The sequence below is a fragment of the Malaclemys terrapin genome, chromosome 11 (genome assembly GCF_027887155.1).
Source record: "Malaclemys terrapin pileata isolate rMalTer1 chromosome 11, rMalTer1.hap1, whole genome shotgun sequence".
Classification (NCBI taxonomy): Eukaryota; Metazoa; Chordata; order Testudines; family Emydidae; genus Malaclemys; species Malaclemys terrapin.
In genome coordinates, this window is record NC_071515.1 from 22,594,707 (window position 1) to 22,610,336 (window position 15,630).

Consider the following 15,630-nt stretch of genomic DNA (forward strand, 5'->3'; position numbering starts at 1 on the left):
GATCCTCACTGACCTGGTATATTTGTTCGCTCTGGGGCATTTTGGGTTGGAAATCTTGTAGCACACTCCCATATTTCTCTGATATGTCAGGATACAGATGGGGGTCCTGAAAGAGAAGTGTGTTAATAATAATAGTTATGTTTTCACAACACAAACATTTCTGTTAAAAGAATTAGCAACCACAATGATTGACCATAAACCTCTCAAGTCTCCCCCTATTTAGAAGAGCCCAAAAAAGTAGCTGAAAATGAAGTGAAGACTGTTGAGCAGTCATAAAATATTTATCTAAAAAAAATTAAAAAAAAAAGCATTTGGAGCATAACACCACAGCTGTTTCAGGAGACCAATGAAAGGAACTGCAGTAAGAAGAGGTTAACTTTGTTTTGAGGTATGAACAAAACTGACATAGAACTTTTGCTGCTGGTGGTGATAGGTGAGAAAGGAAAAAAACAGCTTGACTCAGAGCCCAAGCTAAGTTTGCAAGGCTGGCAATTAGAGAAAACATTTTTTTCTTTGGAAACTGAACAGATTTAATACAGGAATCCTTCAGAACGAAAAATCAAAATTAGAACCACACAATGACATCTGAACAGATTTTTCTGCAAGTCTTCTCTCCAAACCAAAAAATTATAGCATAGATAGTTAGTTTGTGACATTTATGCACATTGCAAAACCATTTATTTATCCCAGCTATTTGTCCTTTTGAGAAGAGGTAGACCAAATAAGATGATCTCTCTCTCTCTCTTTTATTTTTTTTAGAGTGAGAGCTCTTTTAATAGTGGCACTAATATGTTGTTATGTATTTTTTAAATTGTTTGTGAACACAGAAATTATGATCAGCACGCAGTACAAACTGGATAAATAAATACAGAGTACAAGACCTTTCACTAGACTGCATGAAAATAAACCCAGGACATGAATTTACCATCCTGTTCAATGACTGAAGCACTTGGAGGTAGAATTTGAAGAGGAAACTGACAATCAAAGTCCTTCTATATTCCACCTTCCCACCTGGGGCTGAGCCTGGCAGAGAAACTTCTTTAAGAACCAGTCTGCAAGCTTCATCAAGCATCTGCTCATTCCAATGCCTGGCAGAAATAATAATAATAATACTGTGATCAGTATATTAGGCACAGCTGGACGAACTAAATGGTGACCAGACTAACTGGCTTGTATCACAGACATGGGCATGATCCTTCTCACAATGAAGTCAGTTGTAGTTTGGATTTCAATGGGAGCAAAATTGGGACTTTGATCTGTAACACGGTGTGGTTCACATCGAACAGCTGCTACTCACACGAATAGTCTCAATGAAGTCAACGTAATTGAGCTCTATATACTAGTAAAATAAATCAGCTTTTTTTAAACTATGAAAACTGGTTTAATTTAGGACTGTCGATTAATTACAGTTAACTCATGCGATTAACTCAAAAAATTAATCATGAATAAAAAAATTAATCACGATTAATCGCACTGTTAAACAACAGAATACCAAATGAAATTTATTAAATATGTTTGGATTTTTTTCTACATTTGCAAATATATTGATTTTTATTACTACACAGAATACAAAGTGTACAGTGCTCACTTTATATTATTATTTTTATTACAAATATTTGCACTGTAAAAATGATAAACAAAAGAAACAGTATTTTTCAATTCACCTCAGACAAGTACTGTAGTGCAATCTCTTTATTGTGAAAGTGTAACTTACAAATGTAGATTTTTTTTGTTACATAACTGCACTCAAAAACAAAACAATGTAAAACTTTAGAGCCTACAAGTCCACTCAGTCCTACTTCTTGTTCAGCCAATCACTAAGACAAACACGTTTGTCTATATTTACGGGAGATACTGCTTCCTGCTTCTTATTTACAATGTCACCTGAAAGTGAGAACAGGCATTCGCATGGCACTTTTGTAGCCGGCACTGCAAGGTATTTACGTGCCAGATATGCTAAACATTTGTATGCCCCTTCATGCTTTAGTCACCATTCCAGAGGACATGCTTCCATGCTGATGATGCTCGTTGAAAAAATGTGTTAATTAAATTTGTGACTAAACTCCATGGGGGAGAATTTTATGTCTCCTGTTCTGTTTTACTCGCATACTGCCATATATTTCATGTTATAGCAGTCTCAGATGATGACCCAGCACATGTTCATTTTAAGAACACTTTCACAGCAGATTTGACAAAACACAAAGAAGGTACCAATGTGAGATTTCTAAAAATAGCTACAGCACTCGACCCAAGATTTAAGAATCTGAAGTGCCTTCCAAAAGCTGAGAGGGACGAGGTATGGAGCGTGTTTTCAGAAGACTTAAGAAACTAACACTCAGATGCAGAAACTACAGAATCCAAACCACCAAAAAAGAAAATCAACCTTCTGCTGGTGGCATTTGACTCAGATGATGAAAATGAACATGCTGTCTGCTCTGCTTTGTGTCATTATTGAGCAGAACCCGTCATCGGCATGGTCACGTTCTCTGGAATGGTGGTTGAAGCATGAATCTTTAGAGCATCTGGCATGTAAATATCTTGCAATGCCGGCTACAACAGTGCCATGTGAATGCCTGTTCTCACTTTCAGGTGACATTGTAAATAAGAAATGGGCAGCATTATCTGCTGCAAATTGTAACCAAACTTTTTTGTCTGGGTGACTGGCTGAAGTGGGACTGAGTGGACTTGTAGGCTCTCAAGTTTTACATTGTTTTATTTTTGAATGCAGTTATTTTTTGTACATAATTCTACATTTGTAAGTTCAACTTTCATGATAAAAAGATTGCACTACAGTACTCGCATTAGGTGAGAAATACTATTTCTTTTGTTTTTTACTATGCAAATATTTGTAATAAAAAATAAATATAAAGCAAGCCCTGTACATTTTGTATTCTGTGTTGTAAATTGAAATAAATATATTTGAAAATGTAGAAAACATCCAAAAATATTTAAATAAATGGTATTCTCTTATTGTTTAACAGCGTGATTCATCGCACAATTAATTGTGATTAATTTTTTTAATTGCTTGACAGCCCGAGTTTAATTCTATTAAAAATGATCACTATACAATAGATAATGGCCTGAACTTTCCAAAGGGACTAGTGATTTTGGAGGCCAACTTGAGACATTTTAAAGGGGTCAGATTTTCAGAGGATGGATGCTCGGCATCTTCTGAAAATTCTGCTCTTTTGAAGTATGTCACACAGTTGATTCTATATGGATAAAAATCCCAAGCTGTAAGAATGTAAATATATTAGCAGGGCTGTACTACTGGCCTCAAAATCAAGAAATGGAAATGGAGTGCACAATGTTGAGAGAGATCAAAGGCATAGCAAAAATCTAACAAAAAGATAATGGCGGGGAGGTGTTTCAGCTTATAAACTGATCAAATGGCACAATAGGACAGAGTTTAGAGAAACGATTTATCAGCATTTTCAATTATTGCCAGGGGCCACTCCATCACAAAAAGGATATTGCAAGAATGACAGGGGGTTCAGAGAAGAGGAACAGAATAATCAAGGGCCTGGAAAAACTCTCAGTTAAAGAGAGGTTGAAAAGATCATGACTTGACTTGTGGTCCTAACTGCTTTAGGCACTTTTGAAAATCCTAGTCACTGTATCTATTAGAGCAAATCTTGACGCTTAAGAATAATAATACCAACTGTCAGTGCCTAAACCAGAAAAACAGAACACTGTCTGAATACACAGAAGGCTAGTTAAATATAATGGGTTGATCCAAGAGCTCAGACATCTCTCTCTCGTACAAACATCTTTCAGGGCAACAGTAGATTTTTTGTCATTTATTTTTTATTAGTTTTTGATGAACTGGCTATAAACATTAAGGATATAAACAAAAATTTAGAAGGTCTGATTTTATTTGTTTACATATTTTTATAAGACAGCCATTGCTGTGGCATCTGGGTGTCGTTACAATTAAAAGGAGTGTAACATAGTGTTACATCAATTTAAGGCCCCGATTCAGCAAGCACGTGCCTTTGCACTTTGTTGAATATGGATAGACTTAGGTACGTGCTTACGTGCTTTGCTGAATGGGTATCTATGTGAATAAACTGTAGGTCTGCCATGATGTTCAATGAAAAGCTTGCAACAGGAAAAGGGTTGTCAGGAACTTACACTACATAAGCTGCACAGAAAGCATGCAATTCTTATTTAACATTTTCAATTGGGTGCTCAAAGGCAAAGGATTATTTATTTAGACATAACAAGTGCCCACAATTCAGGGAATATTAGGGATTGTTTAGGAACAATTAACTCTGTCCTGGACTCTTTGTAGACCAATGTCCACTATGTACCACAACAGATAAGCATACTTATGGCCTGATCTAAAGCCCATTTAACTCAGTGGAAAGCCTCCCATTGACTTTAAAGAGCATTACATCAGGGCCTTATTTTCACTTGTGATTAGCATAAGAATTTGAACCCAGGTCTAATGAGTGAGTAAGATAATACCCTATTCCAAAGTGCTACCTAGTTCCCAGATTAATAATAAAAGAATCAATGCTTTAAATTACAATACTCAAATATCCTGTAAGCCCTCATTACGTAAATGGTAACCTGACTATTTAACCACACCAAGTAGTTATTCAGCAAGAATATGTCATGTTAGCACAGGAGAAATACTAAAAGCGACGTGAACGCCTTCCAAATCCAATGAAAAATTGGGTCATAAGTTGCATGAGAGAAACAGTTCCCAGGGGTTTGTTCACGGGCCCTGAAATTTGAGGAGGTTCAGGTTAGCACAAGCCCAGTTTTTTGGTGGTTAAATCATATTCTCATTTTCTCCCATGCTGCTCCTCTCCCTCCTTCTCCCTCCATGTGAGAAAAACTCCCAGTCACAACCTGCACAATCAATGGCATTTCCTCCTTCAGGTCCCTCCTTATAATGCACCTCGGCCAGGAGCATAGATAGAGAAAGCTGCACCTGATAGCTGCTAGCTAGGTGGTGAGTTCTGATTACTGCTATTGATTGGCTAAGACCAGTGCAGAGAGCTAGTCTATGCTAAAATACCATATCCCTGCCTTCCCCAGCCTCAATGGGGGAGGCAAGTTAAAGTAGCCCCTAGGCATGCCCTAGTCTGCTTTTAGGGCCACACCCAACCCTGGCTGCCATCGAACCGAGGAGGCGTAAGTCCCCTCAGGCCCTTTGCTGCTGGTACTGCTAGTGCAGGGATGAGTCCCTCTTCAGTGCCCACTTTAGAACCCCACGCCCTCATACTAATGAATTAGCAGCCAAGTTTCAGCACAGCTGTTAGAGACGGAATGGATGAAGAACTGGTAGAGGTCCCTCGAGGTCAGGTTGGGGCACAACAGCAAAGTGATGTAGTGACACTAATAAAGCAACTGTACTCGCCCTCTGGAGAGACCTTTCAATGAGCATAACATTCATACACAGGCTTTAAAACATTTAGAATAGAAAAGTGTAAATATTCCATTCTGGGGTGGGGAGATGACTTATCACTTGGGCTGATCTGTGTTCATTTGGTGGGTTATAAATGGCATCAACCATTCTGTACATAAAGGATCTCTGTATTTATGCCCTGAAACACTAAAAAAAACTAACAATATTCCAATTTGAAAGCTATATTAAGTCTCTAGGAATTCATACAGTACCTCCCTATGAGTGCCTGACAGGTGTGTTTTGCACAGACGGTGGTAGAGCCAATGCCGCCATAGAAAATGCCAAAGTCCGTAATTATGTCTGTGCCTTCCGCAAAAAGTACCCTCATCCCAGCATTAGCAATTGGTAGAGCGTTTTCCCGGCGCTGGGCCTGTCGGAATGCCGATACAAACTCCCCCTAAGAAAAATCAAACAGAGGCTAAGAAGTATGCACAGAAATGTAATATGTTCCAATAGAGACCTACATGAACTAAGGTAACAAATACCATAGAGCATGGATTCTACTTCCAAAACATTTAGGACCATTCATTCCCTTCCCTTAACCATCCGATAGTTCCCTCTTCACTGTTGTCTTGCAAGCAAACCCGCCTCCCTCTCCATCTCCTGCAGAGCCCAGCTGGTCTGACCCCCCTCTCACAAATGGTTACTGAGAGGTAAGGGGGAAATGGGAGTGGGCTGCATTTAGAATGGGAGACAAAACTGAAGAGGCTCAACCTCTGCCTAAACCTCTGGACTCAAGCACAAATCAAGCCAGTTTTCAACTCTATCTTCTGCTTTTACAGATCTTTTCCTTTAGTCATCTAAATTCAATTAAGTCACATTTTTATTCAGAGATGTGCCAATGCCTGCGGGTATCTCCCAAACAGTCTGCTTATCAATTCCCAGAGATATTGCCCTTACACAATGTTACTGGTGACACAGCACCAAGCAAACAACATTGTCTGGCGCAGCAATTATGCGTGGAAGCATGGACCATGTATCAATCCTGTAGTCCCTATGTAGGCAAAACCCTCAGGAGATAATGGGAGCTTCATCTGCATAATGACTGGAGGTCTAGCCAGGCTGAAAATGGGCAGCATTCTGGGATAGAGAATATATCAATGCCCTCCAAAACATTTCACTAGTTGGGTGGTTTTTGTTTTTTTAAAACTACAGATGGCATTTCTTCCTCCTGTTCTTTCTTTAATTCCATATAAAAACTGGTTAAACCATCCTTAACACAAAACAAATCCAAACATCACAGCAACATTTACCTTCCTGGAATGAGGGATGTGAACAGAGACTAAGACTTCTTCTGGCATAAGGGTATTGTTACCAACTCCATTGGCAAAAATGTCACTCAAAGAAATCCACCGTGTTCCTTCTATTAGAGAAAAAAGAAATGGCAATCTCTGTACAATGAGAAGTGAACTCTTGGCAGTTTAAATATGTAAATTCAATTTAATTGTCAAGGAAGAATATGGAATACTTCTGGGAAAAGAATTACTTAAAGTTCATATAAAATCCCAACAATAATATGCACCTTAAATGTAAGTGGTCTCTCTATTTTCAATAGTTACTAGAGGAAGAATTTGTATTGTCTTTTCCTTTCTCTTTTTGATCAACTGTTTTGAAAGTTTAAAAGGTCACAATTTTATGAGATTAATGATTAAAGCTGGCATTCTGAAAGGGACCTAAGGGAGGGAAGTAGATTTCCAAAGAGAGTTGGGCACCTAACTCCACTAGGCCCTTTGAAATTCCCAGTCCAAAAACCATGTGACTACTTAGGCCTTGTCTACACTACAGAGGGTTTGCTGGTATAGCTATATCAATCTAACTACCCCGGCAAACCTTCCTAATGGAGGTGCAGCTTGTACCATCAAAAGAGTGATTTGCTCAAATAGCTTAGGCTACTTCCTTGAGTGAAATAAGTTATACCAGCAAAAGGCCATTGTTCTAAAATAACATAACATATAGGGTCCAGTTTCTATGGCTATGTCTACATTAGGAAAACTTTACCAGATTTAATAGCAAAACCCTCCTAGTGCGGACACAGCTATTCTGGCAAAGCTATGCTTTGCAACAGTATAGCATTACAGTGAAAGCACAGTTTTGCCAGTATAACCGCGTCTACATAACAGACGTCTGCCAGCATAGCTTCATTAGTCAGGGATCACAACTCTTCATGCCAGCAGGTTCAGGGGTACACCTATCCTGGCAGACATCTCTAGTGTAGACAGGGGCTGTAGGTGAGAGCCTTAGTAGGACATCCAAAGCTCAAGGAACTTCTCTGACCATTATCACTGTAGTATCTGAGTAAGTAATTAACAATAAACAAGGAAATACAGTCCCACAGTTTGACATTCAGAAGACTTAATGTACCTAAATGCCAATCTGAACATCTAAAAGCAGGATTAGGACATCTGGTGAGTGTCCTTATATTTGCAAATTACACGCTGTTCTGAAATATCCACCTAGTTTAACAATACACATGACCATCTAACGGATCAGAACAGAGCAACAGCCAGCACACTTTCTCCTAAAGCATTCCTAGTTTATATGTATGTAATTCACCAGTGTGTTTTTCCCCCATCATAAAATGTTTACATGGGAACACTAGGAAATTAAAGTTAATATAATATCTTAGTCAACACTGTGTAAATTGATACAGCTTGTTGAAACAGTGTTGAAGTGTTAGGACATTCTAAATATAGCATTATGCTTGCAGGAATTAGTGCTCCGATCATCAATAAAACCTACTGCTTATTTATATACCTAAACTGTTAATTATATATGTAGATAGCCCAGGTGTTGCTATCATGTTATCCTCATCCTCTCTTCCGAACTCGCTCCATTTGTTTATTGTATCCACTTGTTTTGTTTCAAGTTGTGCCCTAATCCGGCAAAAAAACTTTTGCATGTGCTTAACTTTATGCAGATGAGTAACTCCACTGAGCTCACCTGTGTAAAGTTTAAGCACGTGCAAGTGCTGGCAGGATTGAGGCCTCAGATTGTATGTTCTTTGGGGCAGGATCTGTTTAATATGGCACCCAGAACAATGGAGCTCTGATCAGATTGGGATTGAAGGGGATACCATAATACAAATAATAAATATTATTAATAAGTGTACATTTTCTAAACACTGGTGTCTTTTGTGCTTTACATATGCTGCATAAAGTACACAATGTGTTAGCAACAAAGGAACTGTTTATTAAATTTTAATAATAATTAATAATTAATCATATTTAATATTTACATTGGTTAGCTTCCACAGTCCTCATCCAGGTCTCAGGCTTCCTATAACCAAAGGATCTTTGGTCCACAAGGTGAAACACCCTCTCCCAATCCAAGGAGAGTGAAATTTATAAAATGGCTGCCATATTATGGGGATTATTCTTACAAATGCCACATGCAATAATGTGACTGCGATCTATCCAGCCAATAGTATAAGGAGAGATCCCTATTTTGAAAATCCAGGAAAGGTGAACTGCCAAGCTTTGACAGAGAAAAATAATGAAAGTCCAATACACAAACAAATGGCTTCTGGAGGTCCCTGGTAGATTATCCCGCGAGTCCACACTGAACATGCTATATTTACAGGTAAAATGATTATTTGTCTATCTGCCAGCTGCAAATTAACACTATGACCTGGAAGTCTAACTGGGACCTGTTCCTTCATATACATCATCACCTGTAAGAAGAGTCCTGTGGCCAATTAATGTCTGTGCAGCCGTTCTCTTCAGAGGGTCTGCCAGGAGTCAATTCTTGGCCCTTGGTGAACAATTCTGTTAAGCAGACTCAAGGACTAGACTCCTCTCTTAGCTGCATTGTCTCTGCAGGGTTGATGGGAATGAAAATCCATAAAAACTCTTGTTTGTCACTCAGGTAAGCAGGCATGTCTCTCAACACAGGCACAGGGTGGCTCTGTTGAGTAAGACAGTGCTTTTTTTTATAAAGTCATTTTCTGGAGTGGAACTGTATTTGACAGAAATTCTGGCTCTCATGCCTACCCCTGTGTATTCACGAAAAATGGCAAAAGAAGTAATGCACAAATCCTGACCAGGAAACAGCACCTGGGGGCTATAAAGGATCATGGAGAGATTCAGTGAGAGGGAGACCCAGTGAGTCCTGCTAGAGACCGGGAGACTCGAGGAGGTCCTGGAAGGAAGAAAAAGGTGCTTCCTGGGGGAAGGCTGAAGGCAGAGAGAGCAACAAGAGGGGTTTGCTGGCTGGTGTCCCCAAGCCAGAAAACCAGGGTTGGAGACAGGAGGAGCAGCAGAGGCAATTGCCTGCTGGCTCTAAGCTAGAGAGGCAGAGACAAAGGCTGGACAGGGCGGAAGGCAGGTGAGCAGTGGAGGAGCTTTCCCACTGACATCTCCATGACTAGAGAGCTGGGCCTAGAGGAACCATGAGAGGGCCAGTGGAAGTGAGGGATGGTCCCCTGGCAAGGATGCTCTCATCAGAGAGGCAGTGTGTGTGGAGGGGTGTTCCCTGCGCTACAGTTGGAAGGGCTGGGATGTCCTACTACAAGTTCAGGGAGAGGACTACACTGGAGAGCCAGCGTGTGATGAGAGACACCAGGGCTGTATGTTGCATGTACTGTAAGAACTATGCTGGGGAAATTCTGGACTATGTTTTGTTATTTATGTTGCATATAGGGCTTTTGTAATAAATGAACCCCCTAAGGGCTTTGCTTTTACTTGGGAAGTTGCTTTGGACTATTTCTGAGGAATAAGAAGAAGGGAAACTGAGGCATGCCTGCCTGTTATGCCATGGCCTGCCATTGCGGGGCACTGCAGGCAGGGCCAGCTTCTTACAGGTACCCTGCCTCTTACCTCTTGATGCCAGGTTGAGGGTACAGTTGCCAACTGCTAGAATGGGATTCAAGTCAGATGTTGACTTTCTACTCATAATGTTTCCACCTAAAGACTAAAAAAGGACATTATGTCATTAAGTCATCACCTTTATGTAAGTGTCAGTACAGTGTGAGGATTTACATTGATCAAAGGTCATAAGACTGACAGTGACATGAAATTAATTTTAAAGTCTATTATTTCAACTGTGAATACCAATATTATGCACAGACAGAAGCAATTCCATGCAGTTTTGTTAACCCATCCACTTGTTACTGCAATAATAGACAACATACGGAAATGTTTCTGATCTGCTGTCCTCCCAGAGTTTTTAACTGATGCAAGAGAGCACGGAAAATCTTTGTCTTCTCCCCTGGAAGTTCTGAGACTGTGTTTGCCAGGGCATCCTTCACTACAGCCAGACTGCAGGCAGCTCCAAGGCTTAGTCCTGAAACCAAGTTATTGTAAGTAGTAAATGTGAGCATTGCTCCAGACTGAACTTTTGTAATTATGCAGTGCCTTTTTCTCACAATCAGCTCTCATTAAAATGTGGATAGGAATAAGGCAACATCTTAAAAGTTTTCTGTTACACTTTAATTTAGGAAACAAAACAAATACTGCATCAATTTCAAAATCTGCATGTGCAAACTGGAGTTAAACTAGGACAGGTTAAAAGTCTTTAACAGTCATGGTACAGAGTCCTTTTTTGTCAAGGGTAGCAGCTAAGCACATCTGGAAATGGGGAGAGAGATGTGGTCTAATGCTCTGAGCCATGAACTCCCAAATTGTAATCCCAGCTCTGACAGATTCTCTCTTTGGCCTTGGGCAAGTTGGTTAAATTTTCTGCCTCGGTTTGCTCATCTCTGTCTCATTTACAATGGGGATAGTAATATGTACTATCTTCTAGGGCATTTGTGAGGCATAATTAATGTTATAAAGTGCTGTGAGATCCATGCATGGATTCTCCACAGAGTGTTGGGGGCGACAACGGGTGTCACCCCAGTCTGCCCACTCCTCCCCCTGGCCCACCCAGTCTACTGTCTCTCCCCCAGAATGAACACTGGATCTACAGAGAAGCTTCTGTGGGTTACAGAGGAGGAGAGGGAGACATGCTGCAGAGATGGTTAACTCTCCCACCCCTTCCATGTAGTAGGGAGGATATCTGAATGTTGAGGGTCCCCTCCATAAGCAGACATTGGAGGACAAATAGCCAATAACTTTGATTCTACACTCCCCCTAGGGCTGACCTCAGACAGCTAAACTGAGGTAAAAGGTGTTATTCCACATCTACACTAGGGATTGGGTCATAGTTAGGATTAGATAACACATACTAGCTATCCCAATTTAACCTCAACTTCTTTTCCTAATCTAGACAAGCCCATGCTGTTGCTAATGTATCATGCATTGGGGCAGGGATCATCGGGGCGGCTCTATGTATTTTGCCGCCCCAAGCACGGCAGTCAGGCGGCTTTCGGCGGCACACCCTGCGGGAGGTCCGCTGGTCACGCGGATTCTGCGGCATGCCTGCGGGAGGTCTGCCGGTCCCGCGGCTTTGGCGTACCCGCTGCCAAATTGCTGCCAAAGCCGTGGGACCGGCGGACCTCCCGCAGGCATGCCGCCGAAGGCTCCCTAACTGCTGCCCCCACAGCGACCAGCAGGTCGCCCCCCGCGGCTTGCCGCCGCAGGCACGCACTTGGTGCGCTGGTGCCTGGAGCCATCCCTGGGGATCATAGCTATCCTGATCCATGGATGTCTCAGGAATTATTTGCAGAAACAATCACAAGCATCTCTAGAAATTCTTGGAGATCCAGGATGTCTGTAGAGCAGTTCACATCTTCCCCACTAGGGAAGGGATCAGTATTATTTTATGCAGAGATATCTCCATGTGTTTCAAAGGGCAAAAGTAGGGTTTACTTACCATTGTCTGTGTACCTCACCACATTCAGATCTAGGATCCTTGCAGGAGAGATGATAACTGGATGATGCACTCCTTTAAATTTCATTTCAGGCCCTATAGAGTAGAATGAGATTTAGAGAAAAGGAAGATCGCTGCATTTCCAGAACTGTGACTATGTCATTGTTGAGCCACATATTAAGGACAAAGAACACACAAGCAATTCTAAATGCTGCCCACGACTGTTCATACAGACACTGGCACAAGCATAACAGGATGTGCTCTGAATCTACATACCCACACTGGTGTTCCCCACCACGAGAGGTGCTTTGGGGTACTTAGCCTTCAGCTCCAGAAGCTCCTTTAGGCTAGCAGGTGAAATCCATGTTGTTCTTTCCCCTTGGAAAACAAGAGTTCTTTTTGGCTGATTTTCAGCCATTGTCTATAGGGGAAACAATGTAGATTTAATATTTAAAGCTCTAGAGAGGCAGCGGTTATCTAGTGAATAGGGCACTGGACTAGGAGCCAAAATAATTCCTTAACCATGGAAGTCATACTTAAAACCTCAAAACTGGATTTAAGTGGGACTTAAATAGCGCATCAGCCTTGTGCTGGCCCTTTGCACGGGGAGGAAATTAATGCCTCATGAATAAAATGCCTAAAACTGACTCAGATGTGTCTAGCAAACAGGATTTATACTGAATATCCTGCAAACTACACACTTAGGGCTGGATCCCATACCCTTGGAAATCAATAGAAAATTAATTTCTAAAAAATCCAGGGCTAGGCAGGCAGAGGCGTGGCCAGGCAGCTCTGAATGCTGCCTCTACCTGCAGGCACAGCCTCCCACCTCCCCCCCGCAGTGCTCCCCTGCGAACCCAGTGCTCTGGGCGGAGGCTCAGGTTGGCCATGCCTTCGCCTAGCAGCTGAGTGAGGGAGATGTTGCTGCTTCTGGGAAGCCCCCCAGGTAAGCGTTGCCCAGAGCCCACTTCACCCCATCCTGTGCCGCATCCCCCTGCCCCCTCCCACACCTAAACTCTGCTGCTGGGGGATGGGTGGGACACCGCAGGGGCCTGAGACTGCCCCAGCAGCAACCAGTGCACCTGGCACAGGGGCTGCCTGAGCTGCAGAAGTCATGGAGGTCACGGAAAGTCATGGAATCTGTGACCTTCGTGACAAACTCGCAGCCATACTTATAACTTTGTCAATCTTTAACTGTTTAAGCTGAAATTTTCCGTGTGCAGTGTCTGCCACAGACTGATTATTTTTGGAAAATTTCAGCAAAACCAGTTCAGCTTTTTCTCAGAACAAGATGACGAAAATGTGTTGTTTTGGCCAGATTAAAAAATTCATACAACTATTTTGTTGAGAATCTCCAGCAGCTCTTTGCTTTGCACGGGCAACCTTAATTTCCTACATTTTGAGTACTTGACTTTGCATCTTTAATGTTCTTTTAATGTAGTTCTTGTACATAAATATAAAAACTGAATTTAAAAAACATCAGAGATCTTTGCAGATCTATCGGAAAATATGTGATATTTCTCCTGATGGAACCACTCCACTACTAGACAGCATATTAAGATGAGTACTGAACTACATGTAAACGTTACAAATGTTACAGCATATATCTACAGACCAAGAACAATTCTACCTACCATTAATTCTGGTGGAAATATAAACTCCTGGGTGGGGTCCAAGGGCTGAAATTCATCTGCTGAAAACAGCTTGGTGGAAAACTTTTACAAACAAACAAACAAACAAACAAACAATTTTTTACTTAATTCATTCTTTATAAAAAAAGAAAGAATCACAGGAACTGGATCTGAAGCCCACTGAAGTCACCAGGAGTCTTTCTAATTACTCTAATAGCCTTTGGATGAGATGCTAAGTAAACTGCCATGTATTTAGTGGGGGCTGCTGCAGTGGAAGAAATGGAGAAAGGCAGCCTCTCACAGTTTAGTCACCTTCCCTGGCCCCTCTGGAGCTAGGAGGGTGGAACGATACAGACCTGAAATCCTAGGTGCACACTTCCCTCTATTCAACTATAGAGAGGTGAGATGGCGCCATATTTCCCCCAACTCCTCTTACACACACTCACAGGGCACAGATTTTTGAAAGGAAAGTTTACATAAAATAAACCATTCATATGGATGGGAATTTTCACATAAAATTAGTGTCATGATTCTGATTTAGTTTTTGAGGCAATCTTCAGTTCTGTGAACACAATCCTGCCATGAGCGCCATGTAGACAAACCCCTGAACCCACACAAAACCTCACTGACTTCATATGGCTTCACCTGGGCACAGGGATTGCTAATGCAGTGGTCACTGCAGAATCAGAGCCTAAGAATATTAATATTCCGGAACACAAAAGATTGTTTGAACATGCATATCCGAACTTTCCTCTGCATTGTTACAAGAGACTCCAGTGGAAGAGGGTGAAGATGTCCCCTTTCACTCATCTACCTATGCCTTTGAAGACATATCTAAATCCCCCACCCTTAACAGTGCATTCATTTCCTGTGAAAATGGAAAAACTTCCTGATCACCCAGGATGGTACATACGTCATTAAGAGAAACTTTCTAATTTCACAGAACAGCAGCAGCAATGGTTCTGTGGCCTGCAACATGCAGGAGGTTAGACTAGATGATCATGATGGTCCCTTCTGGCTTTAAAGTCAGAGCAATGCAATGGGACATAGTGGGCTGTAGTCAGCTGGCTAGACGATGCTGCCTGGCATAGCACTTTGCATGTACTGTAATTACAAGTAATAAGCAGCACAATGCTCTTCACCTAGTGCAAATTTTACATTTAAGCAGGAAGGAGAAACAATTAAACTCACCTTCTCTCCTTTGAGTTTGTCTTCTTGATCCAAGCAACAGTTCCCATTTTCTTTACTTTGACAACAAAATGGTTCCTAAAATAGTAATATCCCATTAATACAACATAAGACTTCTGCTCATAATGAGCTTGATCCCAAGTCAATTGAAGTCAATGGGAGTCTCTCTTCTGACTTACAATGGGCTTTGGATGAGGCTCAATAAAATTGCAAATATTCATGTTTTAAGGCATTATCTTTTTCCTACCAAAACCTTTTAAAAAAAAGTTCTCCATGAAAAAAGGTTTTCTAGATTTCTCAGTGGAATTTACACAACATGTTGGCAGACAGGGTGAACTTTATGTCATTAACACTCATTGATGTCACCACCTCTTTTAGTTCAAATCTTATTTCAACTGTATTTTATGCATGTAATGCCATGACTAGCAAAGACCAAAGTCTCCTTGCCTCAATCACACAAATATTCCCACTGACTGCAGTGAAACTACTTTTGTGAGGAAGATTTGGGCCTCTTCTGAACAGTTAATATTTAGAACCAGATTTTTATAATACTCTTTGCCCTCTGCAATTTGTATGTCTGGGCTAAATATTACAGAACAACAGGTTTATGTGGCTAGTGGCCTGACCCAAAGCTCACTGGAGTTA

The 15,630-nt window shown here is 41.2% G+C and overlaps 1 protein-coding gene across 6 annotated transcripts in view; it reads right to left on the reverse strand.

The window, feature by feature from the left end:
• Positions 1–15,630, reverse strand: part of LOC128845542 (aldehyde oxidase 1-like) — an 87,699-nt gene that overhangs the window by 59,345 nt on the left and 12,724 nt on the right. For all 6 annotated transcript variants that reach the window (XM_054044340.1, XM_054044344.1, XM_054044341.1 and 3 more), the window contains exons 7-16: positions 14,989–15,063; positions 13,801–13,881; positions 12,443–12,587; positions 12,170–12,262; positions 10,548–10,699; positions 10,234–10,327; positions 6,673–6,782; positions 5,632–5,816; positions 926–1,088; positions 14–106 (exon numbers count right to left, since the gene is read on the reverse strand). In XM_054044340.1, the coding sequence (XP_053900315.1) occupies positions 14–106; positions 926–1,088; positions 5,632–5,816; positions 6,673–6,782; positions 10,234–10,327; positions 10,548–10,699; positions 12,170–12,262; positions 12,443–12,587; positions 13,801–13,881; positions 14,989–15,063 (1,191 nt within the window). The remainder of the gene's footprint in view (positions 1–13; positions 107–925; positions 1,089–5,631; positions 5,817–6,672; positions 6,783–10,233; positions 10,328–10,547; positions 10,700–12,169; positions 12,263–12,442; positions 12,588–13,800; positions 13,882–14,988; positions 15,064–15,630) is intronic.